The 24,251-nt window shown below is 38.7% G+C and overlaps 1 protein-coding gene across 5 annotated transcripts in view; it reads left to right on the top strand.

The window, feature by feature from the left end:
- Nucleotides 1–24,251, top strand: part of PTPRM (protein tyrosine phosphatase receptor type M) — a 321,476-nt gene that overhangs the window by 101,818 nt on the left and 195,407 nt on the right. For all 5 annotated transcript variants that reach the window (XM_053468204.1, XM_053468203.1, XM_053468210.1 and 2 more), the window contains exons 4-6: nucleotides 11,319–11,397; nucleotides 12,311–12,426; nucleotides 21,558–21,732. In XM_053468204.1, the coding sequence (XP_053324179.1) occupies nucleotides 11,319–11,397; nucleotides 12,311–12,426; nucleotides 21,558–21,732 (370 nt within the window). The remainder of the gene's footprint in view (nucleotides 1–11,318; nucleotides 11,398–12,310; nucleotides 12,427–21,557; nucleotides 21,733–24,251) is intronic.

Below are 24,251 nucleotides of genomic sequence, written 5' to 3'. Positions count from 1 at the left end.
CACAAATATGCTAATTGAACTACTCTGAAATATAGGAACATTATCAGCAGTATATATTGGCTATACTTATATCATACAAATTCCAGGGGTACCAGTCTCAAGATAAAAAGGTGCAAATGTAAAGATATGTTAACAAGATAGTTGCAGTGTTGAAAAAGAATGGCAAATGCCGAAAAACTGGGGCCTAAAAGCTCAAGCCCATAACAAGCTTTTTCTAATTTTTACCAGCTTTTATTCAAAAACGTGTAATTTCAATATTGTTGAAGGTCAGAACATCTTATGATGTATTAGCGTGCTGCTTTTAAAGAATTCCTGCTGACACCTACAGCTGTATATTGAGTAACATCTAGTGATAGTGTCTTGGGAGCTCAGAGCTTTTCCCCCTATAAATTTAATTGACTCATCTCCAAAGCGATCTAAGTCTGTTACCGTGCTTTGTGCAGTTCTACTGTGCACAATGACAAATCTTCTCCTGGAGGTGAACTTTTGAGGGAAAAGTATAGACAAAGTGAATCTGCAACCTGGTGAATTATTATGTGCTATGCCATGGATGCTTGATGCCCTCTTTGGATGGAGTTTTACATCAAAGATCTCCCACAGAAGGAGAGCTCTGGCGTCAGCCCTACATATTCTACCACAGTATTATGTACCACGTGAATCTATACATTTTTTGGAGCACAGGTAACCTGTGATAGCCAGTTTCTTTAGATTATTATTTTCATGATATTCAAAAAATACAGTATTCCGTGAATCGGAATGCTGTTCTATATGTAGCTGTAAGAACTAGGAAGTATTATTTAAACATAGTGGCAGTTCAAATGCTAAAGGTTACAATTCCCATCAAACTGAACCAAAAACACGAGAGCACCAGCAGGTTAGTGCTATTACAAAAGGGGTCAGTGAAACTTTACAACAACATTAGAATTGAAAATATATAAAATGACGTCAAGAATGATACATTAGGACGCAGAGATGCAAAACAATAAGTCTACTCTACTCCTGCAAGCAGAGCCGGCCTTAAGTGTTCTGGCGCCCTGTGCGGACTACTCTGGCGCCCCCCCATCCCAAAAAAAAGCAAAACATTCCCCCCCCTCTGCCCCTTCTCACTGCCTCCCCCCCTCTGCCCCTTCTCACTGCCTCCCCCCTCTGCCCCTTTTCACTGCGTTCCCCCCTGCCCCTTTTCACTGCCTTCCACCCCTGCCCCTTATCACTACCGCCCCCCGCCCCTTATCAGTGCTTCCCCCCTGCCCCTTATCACTGCCTCCCCCCCTGCCCCTTATCACTATATCTACCCCTATCCTTACTTACCTTGTTGCCGGAGTCCTGCGGTGGGAGCGGGAGGCTTCCGTCTTCCCGCTCTGCCGCGGTGCACGCTTCACAGCTGAGCTCCAGAATAATTCTGGCGCTCAGCACGAAACGCCGGCACCGCGATGGAGTCACGGAGAGTGAGGGGCGCCGAGCGGTTGCTGAAAACTTCACAAGCAACTGCTCTGCGCCTCTGCCCGGGACTTTAATGAAAACACCGAGGTTTTTTTTTTTAACTTTATTTAACATCCTCCATGTTAAAAAAACTTTATTTAACATGGAGGATGTTAAATAAAGTTACAAAAAAACCAAACGATGTTATAATTTAAGTCCCGGACTGCGCCCCTGTTGCCATGGCGCCCTGTGCGGTCGCACAGGTCGCACACCCCTAAGGGCGGCCTTGTCTGCAAGTTTATGGTTCTAAGGGTTTAAAACCTGTGGTATATTGACTTGTTGGACCAAAATAAGAAGAGGATTTAGTAAATGCAAAAAAACCAATAAAAACGTACCAATTAGCAATAACCTCAAACGTCAAACACTGCGTTCCTACAGTAATGCTGCTAGAAGGCTCCACATGATACTTGAATTCTATGAATACTATGAATTCTGAGTGGAAATTCTGCCCAGTCTCCTGATCTCTAGGCCCAAAGTAATATGCCCAAAGTAATATGCCCTCATAGCAATCATTTATATATTTAATTATTTACAGACTGCTTCAATGTGTTGAATATGTTAATGTGTATCCTTTAAGATTCACCCATTGCTGAAGGTGTTGTACCCAATTCAGTCATAATGCACTGGTTGCAGTCAATGTTTTATTGTTCATAACCACTAAGCAACAAATGCTCTGTGCCTTTAGGTAGTATTATAACACGTATTATTTTATAATGTTGCTCCTTCTTTGCAGTTGAGTAATGAGATCAGGCCCACATTTGATCCGCAGGCTTGGAGGACACAATTATATGAAACTATGTGATATTTTGGTGTCTTCCCGTGTACCTTGGTTGCTTTAAAGATTGTTATGTCCGTGTTTAGCCGTTTCCATCCATTACTTATCCAGTGCCCCTGGGTATTAACTGACACTTTCTACAGTAAATTAATAACTTGTTATATAGTTCTAGCAAATCAGAATAGAACAACAGTTATTTACTTAATATATTTAGCATGGTCAAAAACAATGTATTTCATGAAAACTGGCAATATTTTAACACTACACAATAATTTTTATGACTTTTAATTAGTAATACTACAAACAATGTTTTTTTGTCACTTTATTTAATTAGCTAATTGTTAATGAGTTGGTTCACTTGTACAGCTCAAAAGCACATCAAGTTAAAGATATGTAAACATTTGGAAAACTAATTTATATACATAATACACAATGCTTGGACTCTTCTCTACAAAAGGGACAACACATCTAATAAGGGAGTAGGTGAGTGGAAAGGGAGGAGAGTGTTGGATAGCGGGGATGCCCTACGGGGAAAGTGAAATGTTCATGATAGGAGGCTGAACCAGATAGTTTGGTTTTGTTTTTAATTTTGGAGTTTCATTCCCATAAAAACATTGCACTTGATATCCTATGTGTACTATATACACAATACTACACGCAGGATGCGGACTGCATTTGATATATGATTTTATATTACATGTTACTATTATAGATTATGTACTACATACTATACGCCATGAGTATTGTTAAACTGGGGAAGAGGTCTGACGTGGGCCACTTGGATCATGTACTTGAGCAATTTATTGACCTGTATTTCTGCTCCTGCATACTGGTGTAATGTCTTTGGAGTGCTCCCTCAATGGCTTATTTTGTGATATTCTGTATGACGATGAATAGAAATGGTCAAACATTATCTGAAACCTCATAGCCTTCTTGTTCAAGCCAAAATTCACTTTCTGAACACGGACATTTTTCAGGACCCTTCTTCAGTATTGAACTCAGTGTCTTCACCGTCTAAACTTGTTGGAATAATTCAGATGAGTTACACCTATACTGTGTCTTGAATTGTTTCTTAAGCAAAGATTTGGTGATTGGCAGGGCAGTCAACTAATGCTATATGTATAAAAAAAGCATTTTCTAAGTTGAAATGAAAAAAACATTACTTTTCATGGCATTATCTTGTAAGGGTAACCTTCTTGATAAATAGTCACCAAGGAGTGGGAGTTGATGATGAATGTGGCCTATATTTAACAGTTCTGAAGCTTATAATTACACAAGAAGGATATGTGAACATTAAATGTTGTCCCAATCACATTTTAATCATTACAGATTGAATTGTGCAGTCTTTTATCTGCAGGCCATTCTAAAACTGACATAAAACACAACAAAATTGAAAGATAATTATCACTTATTGCAGTTTAATATGGTAATCATGCAAGGTTTAGGATCTGCATTTGTAATTTACATTTTGACCACTGCCACTGTACTTTTTTACATTTGTAAGTCATTGAAAGTATCCATATGTAATTGTATATAAATCATTTCATCATTACATTCTGTTCAAAACTACAGTTCACATTTAATGTTTAGGACCTTGATCCTTCAAAGGCTTTTTACAGAAGTGAAAGAGCAGGCAGGTTATACGTTAACTTATTAACTAGACATAGAAGCTCTGACCCAGTCTGGACCCCATAGTATTGTCCATGTATACAAACCACGTGACCAGTGTAATCCTCAACTTTCCTTCTGCCTTAAATCCATACTCCTCCAAAACTCTCTCGATACATTAATTCACATAACCACCCAGACACAAAATGGATATAATAATGGCCACAGCATATATCAAACTTAATTCTATGAGAGAAACGCTACTACCCACATTCTCCATTGAATATTTTTGCCGCTCACAGCACAATGTCAGGGTAGCACCATGCCCTCACATCAACAAGTGAGTATTAGGACTGCATCTAACCATGAGAGGACACAGCCCGAAACCATAAGCCTGGGCTGTCACAACCTCTACAAGCCAAGGCATCGATCCTGGCTGTGTTGTGTCATGAAGAGAAGGCAATATATTTGCCATGATCTAGCATTAGACTATAGTAGCATTAATCTCAACTAATCTACCATGTAGATATAGTAGAAAGTCTTTCCCAACTGCTCAATCTTCTCATTTTCTGGCAAGGTCCTACTGCTGCGGTCACATAAAATATAAAAGTTATTGCCAGAACACCCAAAATGCTTTCCGTTTCTTTAGGTTGTTACAGCTGCTTACGTGGAGATCCCCATAGTCTGGCTACATAGGCCTGGCTACAGGTTATTCAGATCCATAGTTTATAGCTTCTGGGCTTTCTGGAAAAGCTCTGTCATTGAAATTGTGACATCTAGAGGCATAAGGAGATAAGTCATTTCATTCGCTCAGTACGGCATGTACACAAAAAGCGTTTACTATATATGTGCTTATATATCCCTTTTGCCTACACTATTTCTTAATTTCAGCCAAATTAAAGAACGTTTTTTAAAATACAGGCATTTTAGGCAAAGATGTTTATGACAACATTATATTAACAAGGTCTTACATTTTAGTTTTCCTTCCTTTTGAGCATTCTTGTTCTCCCGTTTTGAACCAACTCTATTTTTCCTAAGCATCGGTTGCATGGAGTTATAAACTTGTTTAACAAGGACATTCAATTGTCGTTATTCTTGGAATTAGACATGTTGTCTTTGGTTTTCGTGTTTGGGTTGGTAAAGATAAGGTTTAACATGATCGGTACACACAGCTGGGGAAAGCGGCAACGATGAAAAGCTAATTTTGCTCTTCAGTGATGCAGGGAGGATAGGGCTGTGGTACGCTGATTCACGGTTTCCTGTTGGCACACATAGCATCTATAACCTTGTGGAAAGTGTTTCTCATGGAAGCACACAGGATTGCCGGTGAAGTTACACTCTACTTTTCATTGTTTTATATTTAGATTTTGCTACTGTGAGAAATATGTAATACATTGCCATGTGTAAGAACAATGGTATTAAAAGGTAAAACAGACAAACCCTCTCCTTTGTTCACCTGCCTGGAATTAATAATTGTGAAAAATAAAACATGATTAAAGAAATATTGATTATGACACAACATCCGTTATACAGCAATAGGGATTATATAAAATAATAATAATAATAATAAACAATTTACTATCTACCTACATTTGCTCTGCAAAAGTGTTACAGAAATAAGAGCATTACATGTGCAAGTTTAATTATCTCTAATATTCATTGAAGTTAAACTAGTATTGTTCCAACTAAATGAATACATTCAATAAGTATGATGCAATAAATCTAGAGCAAGCCGTACTATCTCACATTTAGGAGAGGAGCACTAAAATGGAAAATCCATGGAATAGATGGCATCGATCCATTGATAAGTAGAAAACGATGGCAAAAGAGCCTATCGGCCCACTTATTTATTCTTTAGACTGTGTTTGCCTGTGCTGCATCCACTGGAGATCAGTTCCTGGTACGTAGCAACCTTTGTAGATAATACATAGAGCTATTTTACATATGTATACAATGATTTCCAGGAAAAAAACAAAACACATTCTAATCTATAACTATTTTTATCATTGACCAAACATAAAAGATGATTTTAGCCTAATAAGCAAAAGTCCAAGGGTATGAGGGACATCTTCATGTTTAATTAATGAATGGACAGTCAGGCTGCTAGCAGGACATGTTGGAAAATTGTAATGGGTAAGATGATCAAGAGGTAATCAAGTGGTAGGCAAATTTTGTCCATTTAGTTAACATAAATACCTTTCCCTTTGTATCTCTTGGCACCATTAGTGCTTGTAGCTCTTGTTAGGAGAGTAAAATACGTGGAACTTAGACCATGCTAACATTGCAGATGATCCAGATGACACTTATGGGTGGAACAGCACAAAACTGGGGAGATTACAAGTAGAATCCACATTCCCTAATTTATTAAATCCATCTCTCGTGAAAGAAAAATTACTTTTTAGTTGTGCTGCTCTCAATAAGCATGCCTTTCACTTGACTAAAGTGTTTCATATACCTGCAGAAGTCACGTCCAGTTTGATAAAAAGCATGCTGATGAGGATTGAATGGAAATATCATTTGCAAGCCATCAACCAGAAATGATGGAAAACATAGAGATGTTTTTCCACACACATTTTCTCACCAGAGATATATTGGATGTGTCAATGTTGTTTTAGTACAAATGCATAGGAATGCTTGCCTAATGACTGTCATTTATCTTTGATGATTTCTAGAATATGTAAGCACTGAAAATGGAACCAAAGCTGGAAAAGATATTGGCATTACCAGGCTAGAGTTTGCAAATACAGTATTTTCCAAGATGTTAAATAGTACATTTTATGTGTAGTGTATTTTGAAAATGGACTGCCCTGTTCACAGTTATTCAATGGGAAGATAAATCTCTTGTTTAATAAGGACATATGTTGGTATTGATTCACTGTTGATTTTATTGTTTGTGAAGCCCCCTCTTTATCATCCACCTGTCCCGTTGTCCCTTTCTATTGTTCTGTATCACTGTTATTCTGAGTATTTAAGCAAACTAACCTTACTAAAAAACCCACAAAGCAAACATAGAAAGGTCTCAGATAAGACAACATTTCTACCTGAAACCTGGCTGCACCTGACTCTAGATTCACTGTTGGGGACCCAGCCTCTGGTGTATTATGTGGAGGACCACCCAGCAGAGTCAACCTCTAGCTTGGACTTCTGTCCCTTGCACTGTTCATCCTCAGTTTTGAGCACAGGACATGGTGTCATATTCTGTAGCTCCAGCATGGTAATGGGGAGGACTGCTATGGAGTCTGTGTTGGCTAGGCATAAACCCTTTGTGGTGTAAATGGCCCTTTTACATGGGACAGAACCGGTGTGTTAAAAAATGTACCGGGAGACCAGTTGACCAATAGGGGGATCTACCCTCAGTAATGCAGACCTGCCATCTTACACCCAGTCAGCCTGAATATGCTGCTAGGCACAAGGAACACATTCCCAGCTTTAAAAGAACAATAGGTAAAAGTGTACATGCGCTACAACACTCTGTGGGAATCCCACTCTCCCACACCCAGACAAGTATTGGTGGTGCAACCCACCAACAGTGAGCAGAGAGACAGAAGTAAATATAAACATAACTCACCCCAATGGGTTATGCAGAATTAATGACATAAAAATGACGAGGAAAAAAAAGGGTAATAGTGCACTCTGTATAATAAAATATAGCGAACTTTAAAAAAAAAGAAAATTATAAAAAAACTCACATTCTGATGAGTCAAAGACTGACTGAAATCATCAACGCCTTGTGTGATTAGGGATCACACACCCAACTGTACTTGAATGGAAATGTCTTGCCTAGAGTCTGTAACTTGGCTCCAGGGATAAAGAACACTGTACTGACTTAGGGCAGTACTCCCCCTTTAAGATGATGGACTGTTACATTTGCAAAACACACTAAACACACTAAACACCCATTACAATGAAGAGTTTAGACAACGAAAGCAAGACAATGCCTGCTGAAGGTGTATGCAATACAGCTACACCTCGTAATTGTTTTATGTTACCATTAGCTGTTTGCGCGCCCCTGGCACGGAAAGGCTTGGTTATTAACATTAAACCCTGTGTAGCTGCTGTCCTCTGAAAAAGGCAGATGGATCATTAAATATTCCACTTATTGATAAACTAACTGGATGAGCCAGAGGGTGTAAGCTCACTGTTTTTTTGTTTGTTTGTTTTTTATTTTTTTTATTTGGTGTCCTATATTATATCAATGATAATAATGCATCTGGACAAACAGTTTCTCCTAACAGTAAAATCTCCTGGCTCCATTAAGTTCTCCGAGGGTTTTCATTATAAGATAATTTGCCAAACATAGATCTTTTTTGGCAAACAGAGCAGAAAGCACTTTAATCTAGTTCACTTGGTTTACCTCCATTAGACAGTCTCATAGATGCTGTAAACATTCCTGTTGTGACATTTTGTATGTCAATAATTTGTTAGTTAAGTAGGACAGCCCTTGCTTATTAGGTTACAGCTGAAGCAGAATACTGTGATTCTGAACAAAATTTAGCACAGGAACTGAAACAAGACATTGTGTTACAACACAAAATGCATTAATTTACTTCTTACGCAAATACCTTTATGGGGAAATCGGTGGGCTATCAATAAAACACACATATGAACTGAATCACCGCTTTTAAAATAGACCACTTTAAACGACCTTACTGTAGTGTTGCCACCAATAACCTCAAAGTGTCTTAGATGGGTCATATGTAATAAGTAACAATATGGTGCCCACCAGGGAACATATCTTCATGGAGTTAGACAGGAGAAAGCTTTGGGTACCGTGGGGTATTATATAAAAATATTAATCCTGTTAAAAGTATTAAGATCACAGCAGCAAACAGTTGAGTTTTGTTGTTGATTTATTAAAATTAACCATATTGTTGTCTTATTTAACCCCTTAAGGACAATGGGTGGTCCCAAAACCCATTGAAAACAATGCATTTTGAGCCCGTACATATTTATCATTAAGGGGTTAAAACAATGTGGACTCAATTTCCACAGGTATGAAGTCCACTTTTCTAAGTACACTGTTTTGTAATAAGATATACAGTATTTCAGGTCCAGGTTTGTGAATTAATTCTTTAAGATGTCAAGGGGCATTTTACGAAGATATAGATTGTACACAAAACTCACATGGCACAAATACAAAAACATAATTATTAACTGCTGAAATGCTTGTTATCATTAAGCTGGTGTACTACTTAATCTCAGCCCAAAGTCTGTTAACTTCATTTCAAAATCAATGCATGTTTAATCAGATCGAAGCAAACTGCTGCGTCTCCAATAAGAACATAGTGAAAACTGAAGTGTGTAAATACAGTCATATTTGTAGGGATTGTTATAAACTTTATGTCTTAAGTTGTCAGTAAGTATGTCAGCCTGTTAAATTATAAATTGAAGTACAGTTTATTGATTGGAGTTGTTTAGGTGTAGGGTGGTAACCTTTTTTATATTATTAAAAAAATGAATTGGTTTGTCTCTGTCTGTAAAAAAAACAAAGTTATTCCATAAGATACATAACTGGAGAGCGACAGAGTAAAGTTAAATTTTGTCATCACTTATACCTTCACAAAGCACAACTGTTCGTCATAGTCATTTAAGTGTTATAATGAAAAATAGTAAGAATACCAACTATCTTTGCTAAAAGTGTTGGAAATGCAGATAAATTGGGACCGTAGACACTAGGTTTAGGTGTAGAGGTCGAAGAAATTAAGTGCTATAAATAAACCATGTATAATCAATTATTTTGATCTGTCACATCTGTCTATTGAAGAGAACCATGTACCATATATCCTTCCATATATCCTTGTCATGTTTGTAAACACACAAAAGGGGATATAAGCTATTGTGGGATTGTATTGATTGACAAAAACGTACAACAAACATGTGCTTCTAAACCATTGAGTTAATTGAAGAATCTGTTATGTGTAGGGTGACCACATTTGATTTCTGCCATTCAGGGACACACTATGAAGCGCATGAGATCACACACACACAGCTGAACTGGCAGTTAGTTTTCATTCTTTAATATTAGAGCCTGCTGCCATTATATATAAATATTAGGCCCTGCTGCCAATATATATAAATATTAGACCCTGCTGTTGATATATATAAATATTAGACCTTGTTGCCAATGCATCTTATATTGAAAAAATTGGGCCCTGCTCCACGTGCCATAGCATGCAATCACTCCCTTCTCTCCCGCACCAAAAAAAAATATTTACCACACTGAATCAGAACCAGACATACAAATCCTGTATTTGCAGGTACACAATAATAATGCATGGAAACATAGCATTGCAGGTATAGATCAACAGAACACACAAACCCAACATTGTAGGCATAGATCAACTGTAAACTTAGCACTGATGGTATAGATCAAATAAACAACACATGAAAACAGCACTGCAGGTATTGATCAACTGAATAAGACATTACAAACCCTGTATTTGCAGGTAAACATAACTAATGTATGAAAACATAGCATAGCAGATATGGATCAACAGAATAACACACAAACCCAGCTTTGCAGGTATAGAGCAATTGGAATTCAGTTAAAAACTCAGCATTAAAGGTATAGATAAAACCCCCTTAATTACAGGCATATATCAAAGGTCGCACAACCCAAAGCCAGCCCTTGCGTCCACATTGCCCACATAGAACCCGACCAGCACCCAGATTACACACATAGAACTTGCCATCTTTGTCCCCAAACAGCCCAGCATGAGTCAACTTTGTCCTATAAACACCCTGCCTGTGCCATCTTGATCCCCAAGGCTCAAACACTCTGCTTGTGCCATCTTTGCCTTTCCAGGAATCAATTATACTTCTACGATACACACAAACACTTTTACAGTCACTCAGAAATTCACACTTTCATTCACATAATTCATTCAAACAATCATTTATTCACACAAATCATTTACACATATTCATTAATGTATTCTCACAAATTCATTAATTCATACTCTCACAAATCATCCACACATTAATTCATACTCTCACTCATTCACACAATGCATCCACACATTCATTAATTCTCTCACTCATTCTCACTCTTTATTTCAATATTCTTACCACCTCCTTTCTCACTACCTACCCCCTCACCCCCTTATTACTATCTACCCTCTCTCCCCCTTCTCACTATCTACCCCTCTCCCCTTCTCACTATCTACCCCCTTCTCCCTCCTTCCAGTAGCTACCCCTGCCCCCCCAACTCACTATCTACCCCCTCTCCCCAACTCACTATCTACCGCGTGGCGCCCCTCTCTCTCCTCTGCGTAAAAAAAAAAAAAAAGACGGCGTTTCAATTTGGATTGAGGCTGCCTGGGATCCGGGCAATCCAGGACATGTGGTCACCCTATGTGGATTCTGTTTTTTTTACGCACTTATTTATTCTACATTGAGTGTGCAATAATTGTTCAATATGGATACCACCCATAATAGACTTCTTTTATGTTTTTAGGTTTATTTTGAAGTTATCACTTCTGAACAACATGGATACCTGGCTATTGATGAAGTGAGGGTTCTAGGACACCCATGCTGTAAGTTACCCCAGTGATTTAGAAAGTAATACACTATATATTCACTATCCACTTGCTATTAATTTAAATGTGTTGAACCTTTTAAACTAGTTATAAAAGTCTGTAGTACCACTATCCAGCTAGATATGAAATTTCCTTTATCCTTATAGCTAGCTAGCTCTCTCTGTAGGCTTTTTGTTCTAGTGCTGTTATAGTAGTTAATATATGTGACCTTACACATCAGCCGCAGTAGGTAGAATACTGTTCCATACCACTTTGGTGCAGAGGGCTACATGTATTATTAAAGAGAGGCATGTCTGTAAGCAACCCTGCTATCATCTCAAACCGTTTCTGTAAAATAATGCGTTTTTGGCAATACCTGTAGTTAGAGTAAGTACAGTTTAAAGAGATATCCTAATTACCTATTATGTTCAAATCACTGCATTTTTGAAAGAAATGTTATTCACAAGAAATGTACGTTATACAAAGAACAGAAAAGTAATAAGACAAGTCACTTTTTAAAAGAAGCATATAGTGTACCAATTTAGCATCAAATGTGCCTTTAAGATTCTCACAGGCTTCGAGGCTATTTACCTCTTTATTTGTGATTCACAAATTCAAAATATTAGCTCATATATTAATAAGGAATATTAGGTAGACATATTAAGTATTGCAAGCATTTGGGTAAAATGACTCATAGGCAACAATGGCAACTTTGCCTGTTTCACCTGGAGTTATCTTCAAGCTCTAGGCAAGGTTGCAGTGTTTGGTCATGCCCCCTACTCTGGGAGTTAGACTACAAAGTCTATTACTGAAAATAATATATTTTTTTCTACTCTGTTGTTCTAACAATTTACTTTTATGTTTGCATTGTAACAGTATGATGCAGTTTCTGCATTTAATGTTCTTGATGTTTCTCTGCTCTTTTTCTCAGCTAAAACACCTCATTTTATACACATTAAGAATGTTGATGTCAACGCTGGACAGTATGCCACATTTACATGCATGGCAAACGGGAAAGCAACAGCAAGCGACAGGCTCTGGTTACAGGTAAAATGCTGGTTTATGTACCTGGGAACTTCCTTGGATAAGCTATCTGGGGATCCAGACTTCAAGTGATTGGTGGAGTGGGTTTGACCTGGGTAAGCAGGGCTTCAGGATAAAACCTAGAGAGTTTTCGAAACAAACATTAAACACCCGGACAATAGAGAAAAAATGGTGTTACATTCTGGATAGACCTTTTTAAGATCAATCCAGTACCTTATCTAGACAGCAGATCCTGGTAGATACCTGTAGTAGAGGGGAAACATTTTCTGCTCCACTGGAAAAAGTCAGCTGCGATTACTTCCTCACTAGTCAAGGCATGGTGCTTAGGTTGTAATAAAGTTTTGTTACTGTTCTATGCTGGGAAATTGTCTCTTTATATAAAAATGTGTTGGTACTTATTAGTGGTAGGTAACTGCTACCTTACAATTACAGGCAGGGTTGGCTCTAAGGTTTTCGGGGGCCTTAAGCATTCAGATCCCCCCATGCTTAAAACAAAATTAAGGATTTTTAAAAATAGGTTTTTAAAAACAATTATTTTAAAGTAACCTATTTTTTAAACATCAATATCACCGACTTTGTTATACTGTATAAACATTTGTGTAATGCCAGGTAATCAAACAAAAGGGGATCCAGACTTGAGCGTTTGGATTTATACCACTTGGTGAAGCTTCCAACCGCACCCTCTTCCTTGATTGGAGGAACGGTGGAGAGGGTGTGCCTGGAGCCTCAGCCCTTTTGCGGAAGTTCATCGGGAGTCCAGAATAATGAAGACAGATTCACTGAGAAAGAGAACCATTTCTGTTAATCTATTTGCATTATTCTGGCTTCTCTGTGCAGTTTGGCAAAAGGGAGCAGCCAAGGGGGCTGACTCTTTCCCGCTCCGCCATTTGTGGGAGAGGCTGTGCCTGTAGGCTCTACCCTTTTGCAGAAGCGCCCGAGAAACACAGTTCACGCAGAAGCGGACGAAGAAAGAAGACCCAAGGAGCAGAAGAACAAGAAGATACAAGAGAAGAACCGGAGCTGCACGGCATGGAGAGGAAAGGGCGAATGACAACACATTTTGTTTACAAATGTAAAATGCCCTGCATGTTGCTTTGCCTTTCACGATGAAACCTTGTTTAATACTATGCCCCATAATCACTTTTTATACATAACTCCCAGTGAATCCATAGCCTGAGACAATAATTACAATAAGATAATTTCCTCAGGACCCAGATTGGAAGCAAAATACATTGATAGACTTTGTAAAACTACAGTGAATTGTAAGTGTATTCTATTGAAAAGCCCAATAACATTCTTGGTTTGTGAACTTGTTAAAAGTTTAATTTTTGATTAGATTATGTTTTTTGAACCAGAGACACAAATGTCTGCCAGCTGTTGCAAGCAAGCACTGTTGTCTGCTGCCAGAAGGTACTTTAACACCCATTTACACTAAGCCAGAATTAGTCTTGGCAATAGAGGCTGTTTTAGTGCTTTGTATCATAGTCAACTGAAATGACCCTTTAATTATCTTAATACCCAGCTCATACTGTGAACTGGTCAACCAACCCTGCTCACAGAGCAGCCAACTTAACAGTCTTTAAATGAAACTATTTGTTTTTATGTGCTGATTTCACTCACATGAACCCTTAATCTCATGTTGATCTTTAGCAAATCTACAGTATACATATGTGCCGTCTATAGAAATCAATAAATAGATACCTCCATATGCTCAAAATGAGTAAGTCTCCTGTGTACTCCTGTGTAATCAGTGTTTCTATAACAAATATCAGAATGAACCACAATATCTCCCATAATCTATAGTTATCAATCTGAAGGTTTTTTATATAGGCCCATTGTCTGCTCAAAATGCATAGACCTTGCACTTTATATATTTAATAAGGACTAACTGCACAGGTTTCTTCTAGTGAATCCTGCTTCCCTTGTTCAGTTTCTGCATTCCCCGGGCAGGCAAACAGAGCCATGCCCATGTTCTCTCTATTCCTTACTCGCGTTCCAGGATCTTTGTCTACATGCCTTCCCTTTAATTTACCTTCTTCTACGAAAGTTCTTCTACAGTTGTTTTAAAAGTTAAATGACTAGTTAAAACAGATTAGATCTCCCATTGACACTTGTCCTTTTTAAGACTTCTCTAGGCAACGTTCTTAGGTTCTACCATGGATAATGGTTATCGCACCCTGCTAGATATTATATGTATTATGATTACCATAAATAAGAAATAACATTAGTCAAGGAAACCTTTAAAATAGCATTGTGAATGCAGAAGTATCTTCCCTACCTTCCACATTAAGTTAAAATGCTTAGTGTGCATAAATGGTATTGCATGGATAGAGCAGACATTTAAAGTTGTCATTAGTCGATGCTGTAAAAAATCAACCTTACACCAAATAAATGCAATGAAAGCACTAATGAAAGGATGTTTATGATTAACAGATGTATACCATCTGCTTAGATTTTCTTTGTCACATCTGCTGACAACACAAGCTAGCGCTGAAATGGGGATAATATTTCTTTTATATTGACTGACTAAACAAGAAAAATAATTCTAATGCATATGCTAATCGAGGTGTTTATATCTCGCTTGCATTGTGTAATTATGCTGCGGGCAAAGAAATAAAAAATGGATTTTAGGGAAAGCTTGTCACCATGGAAATTCAGATAGCGGAGTTTAGTTTCTGTATGATCAGACGCTTGACATTTCTAAATCAAAAAGTAATTAATAAAAGTTGAAGATTATACATCAGATCCAGCCAAGTGTTATATTTTGTAACCTGAAACCATCAAACTTTGGTTTTGTGGTTGCTTTGCATTTTTATTATTATCAGTGCTGTAATCCCTTATACTTTCACTGGCTCTTACAGTTGTTAAACTTTAAATATAGCTTTATTTTGCGGGGGTTGTTACTTTTAGGAAGACTGCAATGGGATGGGGGTCCCGTGGGACCCGTAAAAAACATGCAGTACGGGCGGTTTCTAGGGTGTTGCGGGTAGGAGCGGCCCGGTCAGGCACTGTACCTGCAGGTCCCGGTAACCCCGCGCACTCCCGCAAGGCTGCCTTCGCATTGCTCCCACACAGCGTCTCTTCTCTTGTTCCGCCCAGGAACCCAGCGGAGTCACATGAATTTACGTCACTTCGCTGGGATCCTGGACGGAACAAGAGAAGAGACGCTGTGTGCGAGCAACGCGAAGGCAGCCTTGCGGGAGTGCGCGGGAAATCTGTAGATCAGGTAAGGGGGTAGGAGGGATTGACCACATATGTTGCGGGAGTGGCCAGGAGTGGAACACATATGTTGCAGGGGCGGGTGGGATTGGACACAAATGTTGCAGGGGCGGGTGGGATTGGACACAAATGTTGCAGGAGCGGGCGGTAATCTGGGCCGGCCCAAGACAAAATGGCGCCTGGGGCGAAGTTTAAAATGACGCCCCCCCGATCTACCCTTCCTCTCCCTCCCTCTTGTACTTACCTTTTAGCAGTCCTGCGGCGAGTCTCCCTGCTCCGTCTCGGTGCCGGCTTGTAATGCTGAGCGCCGGAAATGATGTCATCTTCCGGCGCCCAGCATTACAAGCCGGCACCGAGACCGAGCTAGAGGGCTCGCAGAGGAGAGAGAGGGGCGCCGAGCAGACAACTTGGTAAGTGAAAACCACTCGGCGCCCCTCTCTCTTCCGTTTTAAAAAAAAGGAAAAAGGGCTTGGGGCGGCAAATGGAGCAGTTGCCCCACTCGGCTCCATTGTCAGGCCGGCCCTGGCGGTAACGGTCAGAAATTCAGCTGGAGCGGGCGGGAGGTGATTAACAGTCCTGCGCAGGGCTCTACCACATGGCTACTTTCCATACATCATCTAAATACATACCTACCCTATATGACCAATAGCATGTGGACACCTGACCACTACACCTATATGAGCTTCTCAGCTGCACTAACAAAAGTGTGAAACAAAGACTACACTCTTCCCGGCATGCTGATACAGAAGGTGGGAGTTATGAAAGCACTTTTCTTTAGGCAGGGATACGCAGAATTCCTATCCTGTTTGCTGCCCTCAAGGATTAGCATTGCACTGTCCAGGAACAACGTTCAACAGAAACATGATGAGTGCCTTTTGAAGTCCCAAAAGCTTATGTTACATTACAACTTTTAATGCTGACCATGTATACGATATATGGTTGGCAAAGTGGACCCCATTTTTTTTTCCAAGTTAGCCCAATAAGAGATACCAACTTTAAGTAGAGACTGCAAGTTAGAGCAAAAACCATAGATTACATGAACTAATGAACCAGGCTGTCTGCTTTTAGATATAAAATATATTTGAATACTGCTTTTTTTTTCATCTGACAGGTGACATTTACCTTTTTTAGCAGAAAGGGTTAAGTAAAAGATGCTGCGTAAGTGATCATGTAGCTTTAAAGTATTACATTATCTTAATTTGTGCAGCCAGCAACCGAAATGAGATTATTGTTATGCAAATTAGACTTATAGCTACTTTTGTACAATGTGCTAAAGCCTTAGATCTTAACACCCGAGTAGCAATTTACTAGGAAAAACACTTATTATGCAGTTTCAGCAATAGCTGTAGCAATAACCAGACTCATAATTTAAATAAATTGTGGATCCAGAAGCATGGCTTGGGAAAAAAACGTAAATCAATCTAAGAGTTTTGTAGCACTTATCAATGTAACTGCTACTTTATGGAAAGTCTATAGGGTGTCTGGGTCACTTGTCTGTTTCCATCCACCGAGGCAGATTAAAGACCTTTTCACTTTTCTAATAATCTGCATCCTTCCAGTTTAAAAAATGAACCTTCGTAAATTATTATAGTGAGTGTGCCAATGCAACATTTAATACTGTCATCTGTTCTCAGAAGTCATTTTGTTTAAAACATTTTTATCGTTGGAATCACATAATAATATAGCATCTTCTCCTGGGAGTCCAGCTTGCCATTTGGAAAATTACATATACTATGGTCATTCAAATCCCCACTTGATTTGATATAAGGAACAGCTGGTTATCAGTGGTAACCTAAGGATTATTTTCGTGGATTATATTCATAAAGATGATGAAAAGTCCTTAAGTAATAAGATTAATATATATAAGTGGTTTTTTTTTAAAATAGACTTTGACCTTATCCATGAAGACTCCTTTTAAGAATGATATATGTTCAATAAAACCAATGTCACTATATCATGTATACGCTTAGAACTAAGTTCAAAGGTTCTGATGTCAAAGAACAAGACTCCGGTTAGCATAGCAAACCTCCCAGCATTTCAAAAGGCACTTTTTGCATTATGGGTTGTGGTTAGATGTTTGGCTTTTCTTGACTTTGTTGCCTGTTAACATATTTTTATTCAACAAAGTAAGCCATTCAGAATAAAAACACAATAACATTTATTAATGAAGTGTTTATACATCAAATTATGTTAATAAAATACATTTGTATTCTTCTAAACACAGTACTCCATGAACTAGCTTCCAATAGGTCACAGATCGACATAAAAAGTCTTGGTAAAGCTTTGCGCATTGCCACAACCCTAAAAAAGTTCACTAAATGAAGGGAGCTATGATAAGCAATTTATAAACACCTTATACATATTTCTCAATATGTCACTTTGCATAAGAATATATCCAAGATATATCTCCAATGGTCATTAAGGGTCAGGAAAAGAATGATTACTTGGGAACATGATTCCTCCAAGCTTGATGTGAATTGAGCCATAGCCAAGTCATTGTTTTGTAAGATGCATGTGTGGTCTAGATTTTTTTCTGATTTCTGTAGTATGGTTTGCATGATGATCTGCCTGTCTAAACCATACAATTAACTATACAGTTACACTCCATAAAATGATTTTGCCTTAGTATACTGATTGGCATACCTAGGAACTTCCCATGGCAGGTTGCCTGGAGCTCTACCGGAGGGGTGGCTTTGCGAGGTTAAACGTGTGATGGATATATATATATCGTATAGCATTAAATTGTCTGTGTGTGTGTGTGTGGAGGGGGGGGGATAAGCAAGGAGTAGATATGGCTCAACACCACTCCCCTGTCCCAGAGAAAGAGGAGAGTGACCCGGAGATCCAGGGAAGCCGCACTTCTCCTGGATCGTTCCCAGGTATCCTGATTGGCGCTCGAGCAGTCTGGAGATTGCATGCTCTAGGAATGAGCTTTGCTTTTAATAATAAACTGCAAACAGAAATGTCCTGCCCGTTATTGTCTAGTGTAGAGTAATTTTGTTGTATATTATTCTGTGTTTACTGTGGTTATTTCTTTCCATATTACAAAAACTTTCTTTTTTTTATCTGGATGATTAATGCCAACTTTAGGTCTTAAGGTTACCAAATGTGGAATTTCCATAACAATAACCTCATTAGTTTTACAGCTTGCACAAATTAAAAGACATTGTTCATAACAATCGTGTTTTAATATGTTTAATTAATGCTTAGTTTTTTCTCCACATACCCTTCCATTTACTTGAGCTGTGTGTCATAGTATGAACGGGAAGACTGGAGTTAATCCTTGGTGGAACAATGTGGATCCAGTAATAATAGGATAAAAACTGTAAACTAAAATCAACATAGTCTGTGACAGAGGAGCGATTAATATAATGCATGGAATATCATCTCATACATCATTGTCATTTGTCAATGTCATTTGAAATGGACAAAGAAGGACACTTTTGTTTTTTTGGGGGTGTTAGAGGTGTGGCAATGGGGCTCAGCCTTATCAAGACTTTATATATGTGTTTCTGAGCCATCCATAGATGTTTATGTCATTAAGTAAGACACTTAGAATAATGCATTTTATTAAGAACATGCCTAGCTTCTAGAAAAGCGGGACCTCAGGGAAACAAGAGGGATCTGGGTCCCAAAGGGGTACTGTCCCTCCTGATCAGAACACTGGTTTGTCATGTTAATAAAATGTAGACAACCAGGGGCATAACAGTAGTATAGGGAACAGAATGTTTGAGTAATATTAATAATAATAAATAATAATTAATAATAATGGTATTATTAATTATTATTATTATTTAAACATTATTAGTAGTAGTAATGGTAAACTGCAATGCCAGAGCGAGTAAAGAATTTGGGGAGAAAATTAAATAAGAAATAATCGAGTATAATTGTTTCCTGAAATAATATTTTTTAGATCTAGTGATAGATGGACAGCAAGTTCCAAGTTAGTATTAGTGTAATGTAAAAATAGATAATTTTCTTGTGTGTTTAACATAGAAGGTATGTTTAAGTCATTAACTTGTATTAAATATAAAGCCGCAAAACACACAAACACATTGAAAACTGCTTCACAGCACTATGTGTATTAACCTCTGTAATGCCGCGGGATCGCACTTTGGGTAAGGTGGGTGGTCCATGTCTCCAGCCACATACCCGACAAAGGTGTAGGGACTTGGACACCTGAAATGTTGGGGTATGCACGTACGTGATGATCTTATCCTTAAGGCTGAGGCACGCTATTACAAATAATATTAAAATTTAATGTAATACTCCGTCCCAGCAAGATATGTTAATGTGTGCTCGCAAATTATGTGTTTCTTTACTGTGCATCTCATTTATTTGCATTTCTACACTACAGATGTCACTGTTAAGCTTCAATTCCCTCCATGGGTCTGCTGCCTAAATAGCTGTATCTGTTATGCTAAATAAATATTGTGCTCTTCCATATTCGCTGCAGTTTAATCCAGCTAACTAGGGATTTTTTATTATTATTACAGCATATCTGTTTTAACTAGCAGTTAAACGAGTAAAATTATTTGGAAATTCACACAGAGAAACAGCTCATTGTTCTCATAACTCAAGTGAAGTATCTTCGAGTTTTGTGCACAGAGCACATTGCAAGGATTATAAAGCATTTCATTTAATACGTAACTATGCGTGTCAATAACAAAATCTGTGTTTTTGGCTGAGACCTGCTCACACATGTCAACATATCATACCTCCCAGGTGTCCCTCTTTACGTTGGACAGTCCCGCTTTGTGTCATCGCTACCCTTCTAACGCAATACTTAAATTAGTGTTTCTGTGGGAATTTTGCCCATTCATCCAGTAGAGCATTTGTGAGATCAGGCACTGATGTTGGATGAGAAGGCCTGGCTCGTAATCTCCGTTCCAGTTCATCCCAAAGGTGTTTGCTGGGGTTGAGGTCAGGGCTCTGTGCGGCTGGTCAAGTTCTTCCACACCCAGGGCCAGCCCTACAATGGAACAGAGTGGGGCAATTGCCCCAGGCGGCACTTTTGAAGAGGTGGTACTTTGCCGCCCCAAGCGCTTTTTTTTTTTTTTTTTTTTAGCGGAGGAGAGAGAGGGGCGCCGAGTGGTTTTCGCGTACCAAGTTGTCAGTACCCTCTTGGCACCCCTCTCCTCCGCGAGCCCTCTAGCTCGGTCTCGGTGCCGGCTTGTACTGCTGAGCGGCGAAAGTGACGTCAATTTCCGGCGCTCAGCATTACAAGCCGGCACCGTGGCAGAGCAGGGAGACTCGCCGCAGGACTGTTTAAGTACAAAGGGGGGGGGATAATAGGGAGGGAGGGTAGATAATGGCGTCGGCGAAGTTTAAAATGCTGCCGCCCCCCCTGGCATCGGCGGGGGGGGTGGGTGTGGCATTTTAAACTTTGCCCCAGGCGGCATTATGTCTTGGGCTGCCCATTTCTTTATAGACCTTGCTTTGTGCACCGGAGCTCAGTCATGCTGGAATCGAAAAGGGCCTTCAACAAACTGATACCACAAAATTTAAACCATACCATTGTCCAAGATGTCTTGGTATGCTAAGATTTTCCTTCACTGAAAGTAAGGGGCCTAGCCCAAACTCTGATTTCAGTAATTAAGAGGTGTGTCCCGATACTTTTGTCCATATAGGGGTGCACAAAGAAAGGACCACAAAGAATACCAGTAATAAAATCTACTCCACATTAGAGTAGCAACTAAGAATTGTACCATTCCTCTTAATTCTTGTAAGTATGGGCATTGCATTTGAAAACTTTGCCAGCTGGATGTCTGAAAAAAAAAATCAGGACAAACATTTTAACAACAATGTAATCAATCAACTATTCTTTCTTCCAGCAACATCTGTTTCAGACATGTGACTGTTCCATACAGAGCAATGGAAATGCAGAAATAAAATGTTCTTTTTTTTTGTCACAGGGCGCTAACGGAAGGGATGCTTCTTTGAAGGAAATAAAAGTACATAATGCTCGGCGTTTTGCGGCCATGTTTAATGTAGTGAATGCGACAAAAAGAGATGCTGGCAATTATCGTTGCATGATTCGAACTGAAGGAGGAGTTGGAGTATCAAACTATGCAGAACTGGTTGTCAAAGGTACCTAACAATTTAAAATACATTTTATCTTTAGCTCTTTTTTTTCCCTTTCATGATGAGGTTATTTTAGTTGCTTTAAAAACACCCACCTTGAAGTAGCTGTCAGAGTTTACAGGTGCTTCATTTCTCTGCGAAACTCGAGTGTATAAATACTTGTGGAATATGGAAACAGACAAAACAACCCACCATTTTCAGATGAGGTTAGGATATGAATACATTTGTTATAGTTAGGGTTCTTTAATATTAATTGCTCGGCTGTGGTTTGCGGATCACTCATAAACCATGGCTTTACAGTGTTTTCCATGGAACAATGTCAATTCAGCTTTCATACCTTCCAAGTGTCTGTCTTTTATGATGGACGGTTCCTCTTTGGGAGTCAGATGTCTCAGACCCTCTTTTTTAGTAGCTAGAAAAATAGAATTTGATAGCAGATAAGAATGATTTGGTCCATCTAGCCTGCCTGTTATTTTCTGCTTTAAAGACTCAAATCTCAGTCCTTGGTCTTGTCTTAGATTCAGGATAACTTTATGCCCATCTCATGCATATTTAAATTCTCTTACTATGCTAACCTCTACCGTTTTTCACTTATCTGCCACCCTCTCAGTAAAGTTCAACTTCCTTACATTATCTCTAAGGCTCCGAGCCTCTAGTTTTAGATTATAATCCCTTGTTCTACATGTGAATTCAACTTCCCTCCTGTACTTTTTAAATTTTAAATGTTGAAATCACATCTCTTTTCTCTCTCTTCTCTCCCCATACTATAAATATTGAGATCCCTTAGTATCCCTTGTATTCTACAAACCATTTGAGTCCTTCCCTGAACGCTCCCCTGAATGTCAGCATCCTTCTGGAGATGAGAACATTATACACAATACACAATATTCTAAGCGAGGTCCGACCAAGATGAGTATGAGTCAGAGTGTATCATACTGCTTTAGTCGCAACTCTAAGACAATAAGACAGGAGATTTTGATCGACGTCTAAGTTATTAGAGCCATAATTAAAAATCAAAGATGGTTGTTTACCATGTGCCTGAAATATAGACGTATACACATGTGGATTGATAAAATGATTGCACAGCCAAGTAGTGTGATAGAGAAAGAATATATGACTTTTCTATGTTTAATTTTATGACATTTTCCACTTCACATCTACGTTCTCTGTGCTACTCCACATACCTTTTTAAAGATGAATTCAAAAACATTACAATTTCCTGTTCATAATCTATTACACGACTAGTTAGATAGTTAGGTGATTTAAAAAGCATAACTAAAAAAGCACCTTCCTTTAGCAAGCATTACAAAATCAGGTATACATTTTGTGTGTGTAAAAATATCCTCTAGATAAGTAATGCCTAGTTTGCTTCACTGAAAACAATAAACAAATACATTTCAGTGATTTAGTTAATTCATGAGGTTTTATAAAAGCGAAATTAACAAAAAAATACTTAAGATTTCATTAAAAATATATATGATGTTATTACTTTCATAAGAACCATTGCTATTCCAAGGCTAGTAGTAAAACGTGTCCTTTCTTTGCAAATCATGGTTTTTCTTTGCAAAGATAGATATTTTTATAAGCATTTATTTGTTGACTTTGCGTATCAGAAAAATGAACATTCACAAATGGGTTTTGTAATATTTGTGATGACTTGGTTTGACCATGTGGAACATATTAGATGGCTCCTGTCAACTAACTGAACTTCTGATGTTTACTAAAGTGATTTTTTTTTTGGTTTAGCATTGGGGTGTAGAACTCTACAGGCCAGCATTTTTGGATATCTAATGATTAACAAAACTGACTCATTCAGCAGTGTATCCAAACAAGGTTGTCCAGAAATCTTGTTTTATATGCTGTCCAGAAAGCCTGAAATAAGAAGAGGACCCTAGTCTAGAGATACCTGCATTGTTAGATTTATACTTCCAAACTGTAAGAGGAAAAATGCATCAATTTTAACCCTCCAAGTCCTTTCAGTGTTGGTTAATAAAATTAGGCTTGTGCAAGTGGACCAAAAAGGATCCAGCCCCACTTCCTGTTCTTTTCCTTCTTCTTCTTCGTGCTCGCCACTGCTCCCTGCATTATCCTGGCTTCTTTGGTGTATTTCCCCAATAGGGTGGAGCCTTGTCACACCCCGCAGGAACAGCCTCACCCCCATTTGTCTAGATTGGGAATAGGGTGTGTGCCGAGGCTTTGTCCTATTGCCAAAGTACATGAAAGAGGCCAGGATAATGCGGAGAAGAGCTCTGCCCTATTGTGAACTACTACACAAGGCCAGGATAATGCAGGATAATTTTTTACTGCTTTTCCCATTTACTTTTTGAGGAAAGAACAGCATACTCATTGCCTTATGATTTATCTAGTTGTATTAAGGCTGCAAAAGCCATTGGCACTGTTTGGCTTTCATTATTTTTGCCAGCAGCAAGGTCACAATCATGAGTCATTAGAAGTCAACTGCTGGCGCAGAGATCATTGGAGAGCAGAACAGGATCAGCCAATCACCGTTCTGCTTCATGAGGCCA

This window comes from Spea bombifrons, chromosome 5, assembly GCF_027358695.1.
Source record: "Spea bombifrons isolate aSpeBom1 chromosome 5, aSpeBom1.2.pri, whole genome shotgun sequence".
In the NCBI taxonomy this organism is placed as follows: domain Eukaryota; kingdom Metazoa; phylum Chordata; class Amphibia; order Anura; family Pelobatidae; genus Spea; species Spea bombifrons.
This window is presented reverse-complemented; position numbering and strand designations above follow the sequence as displayed.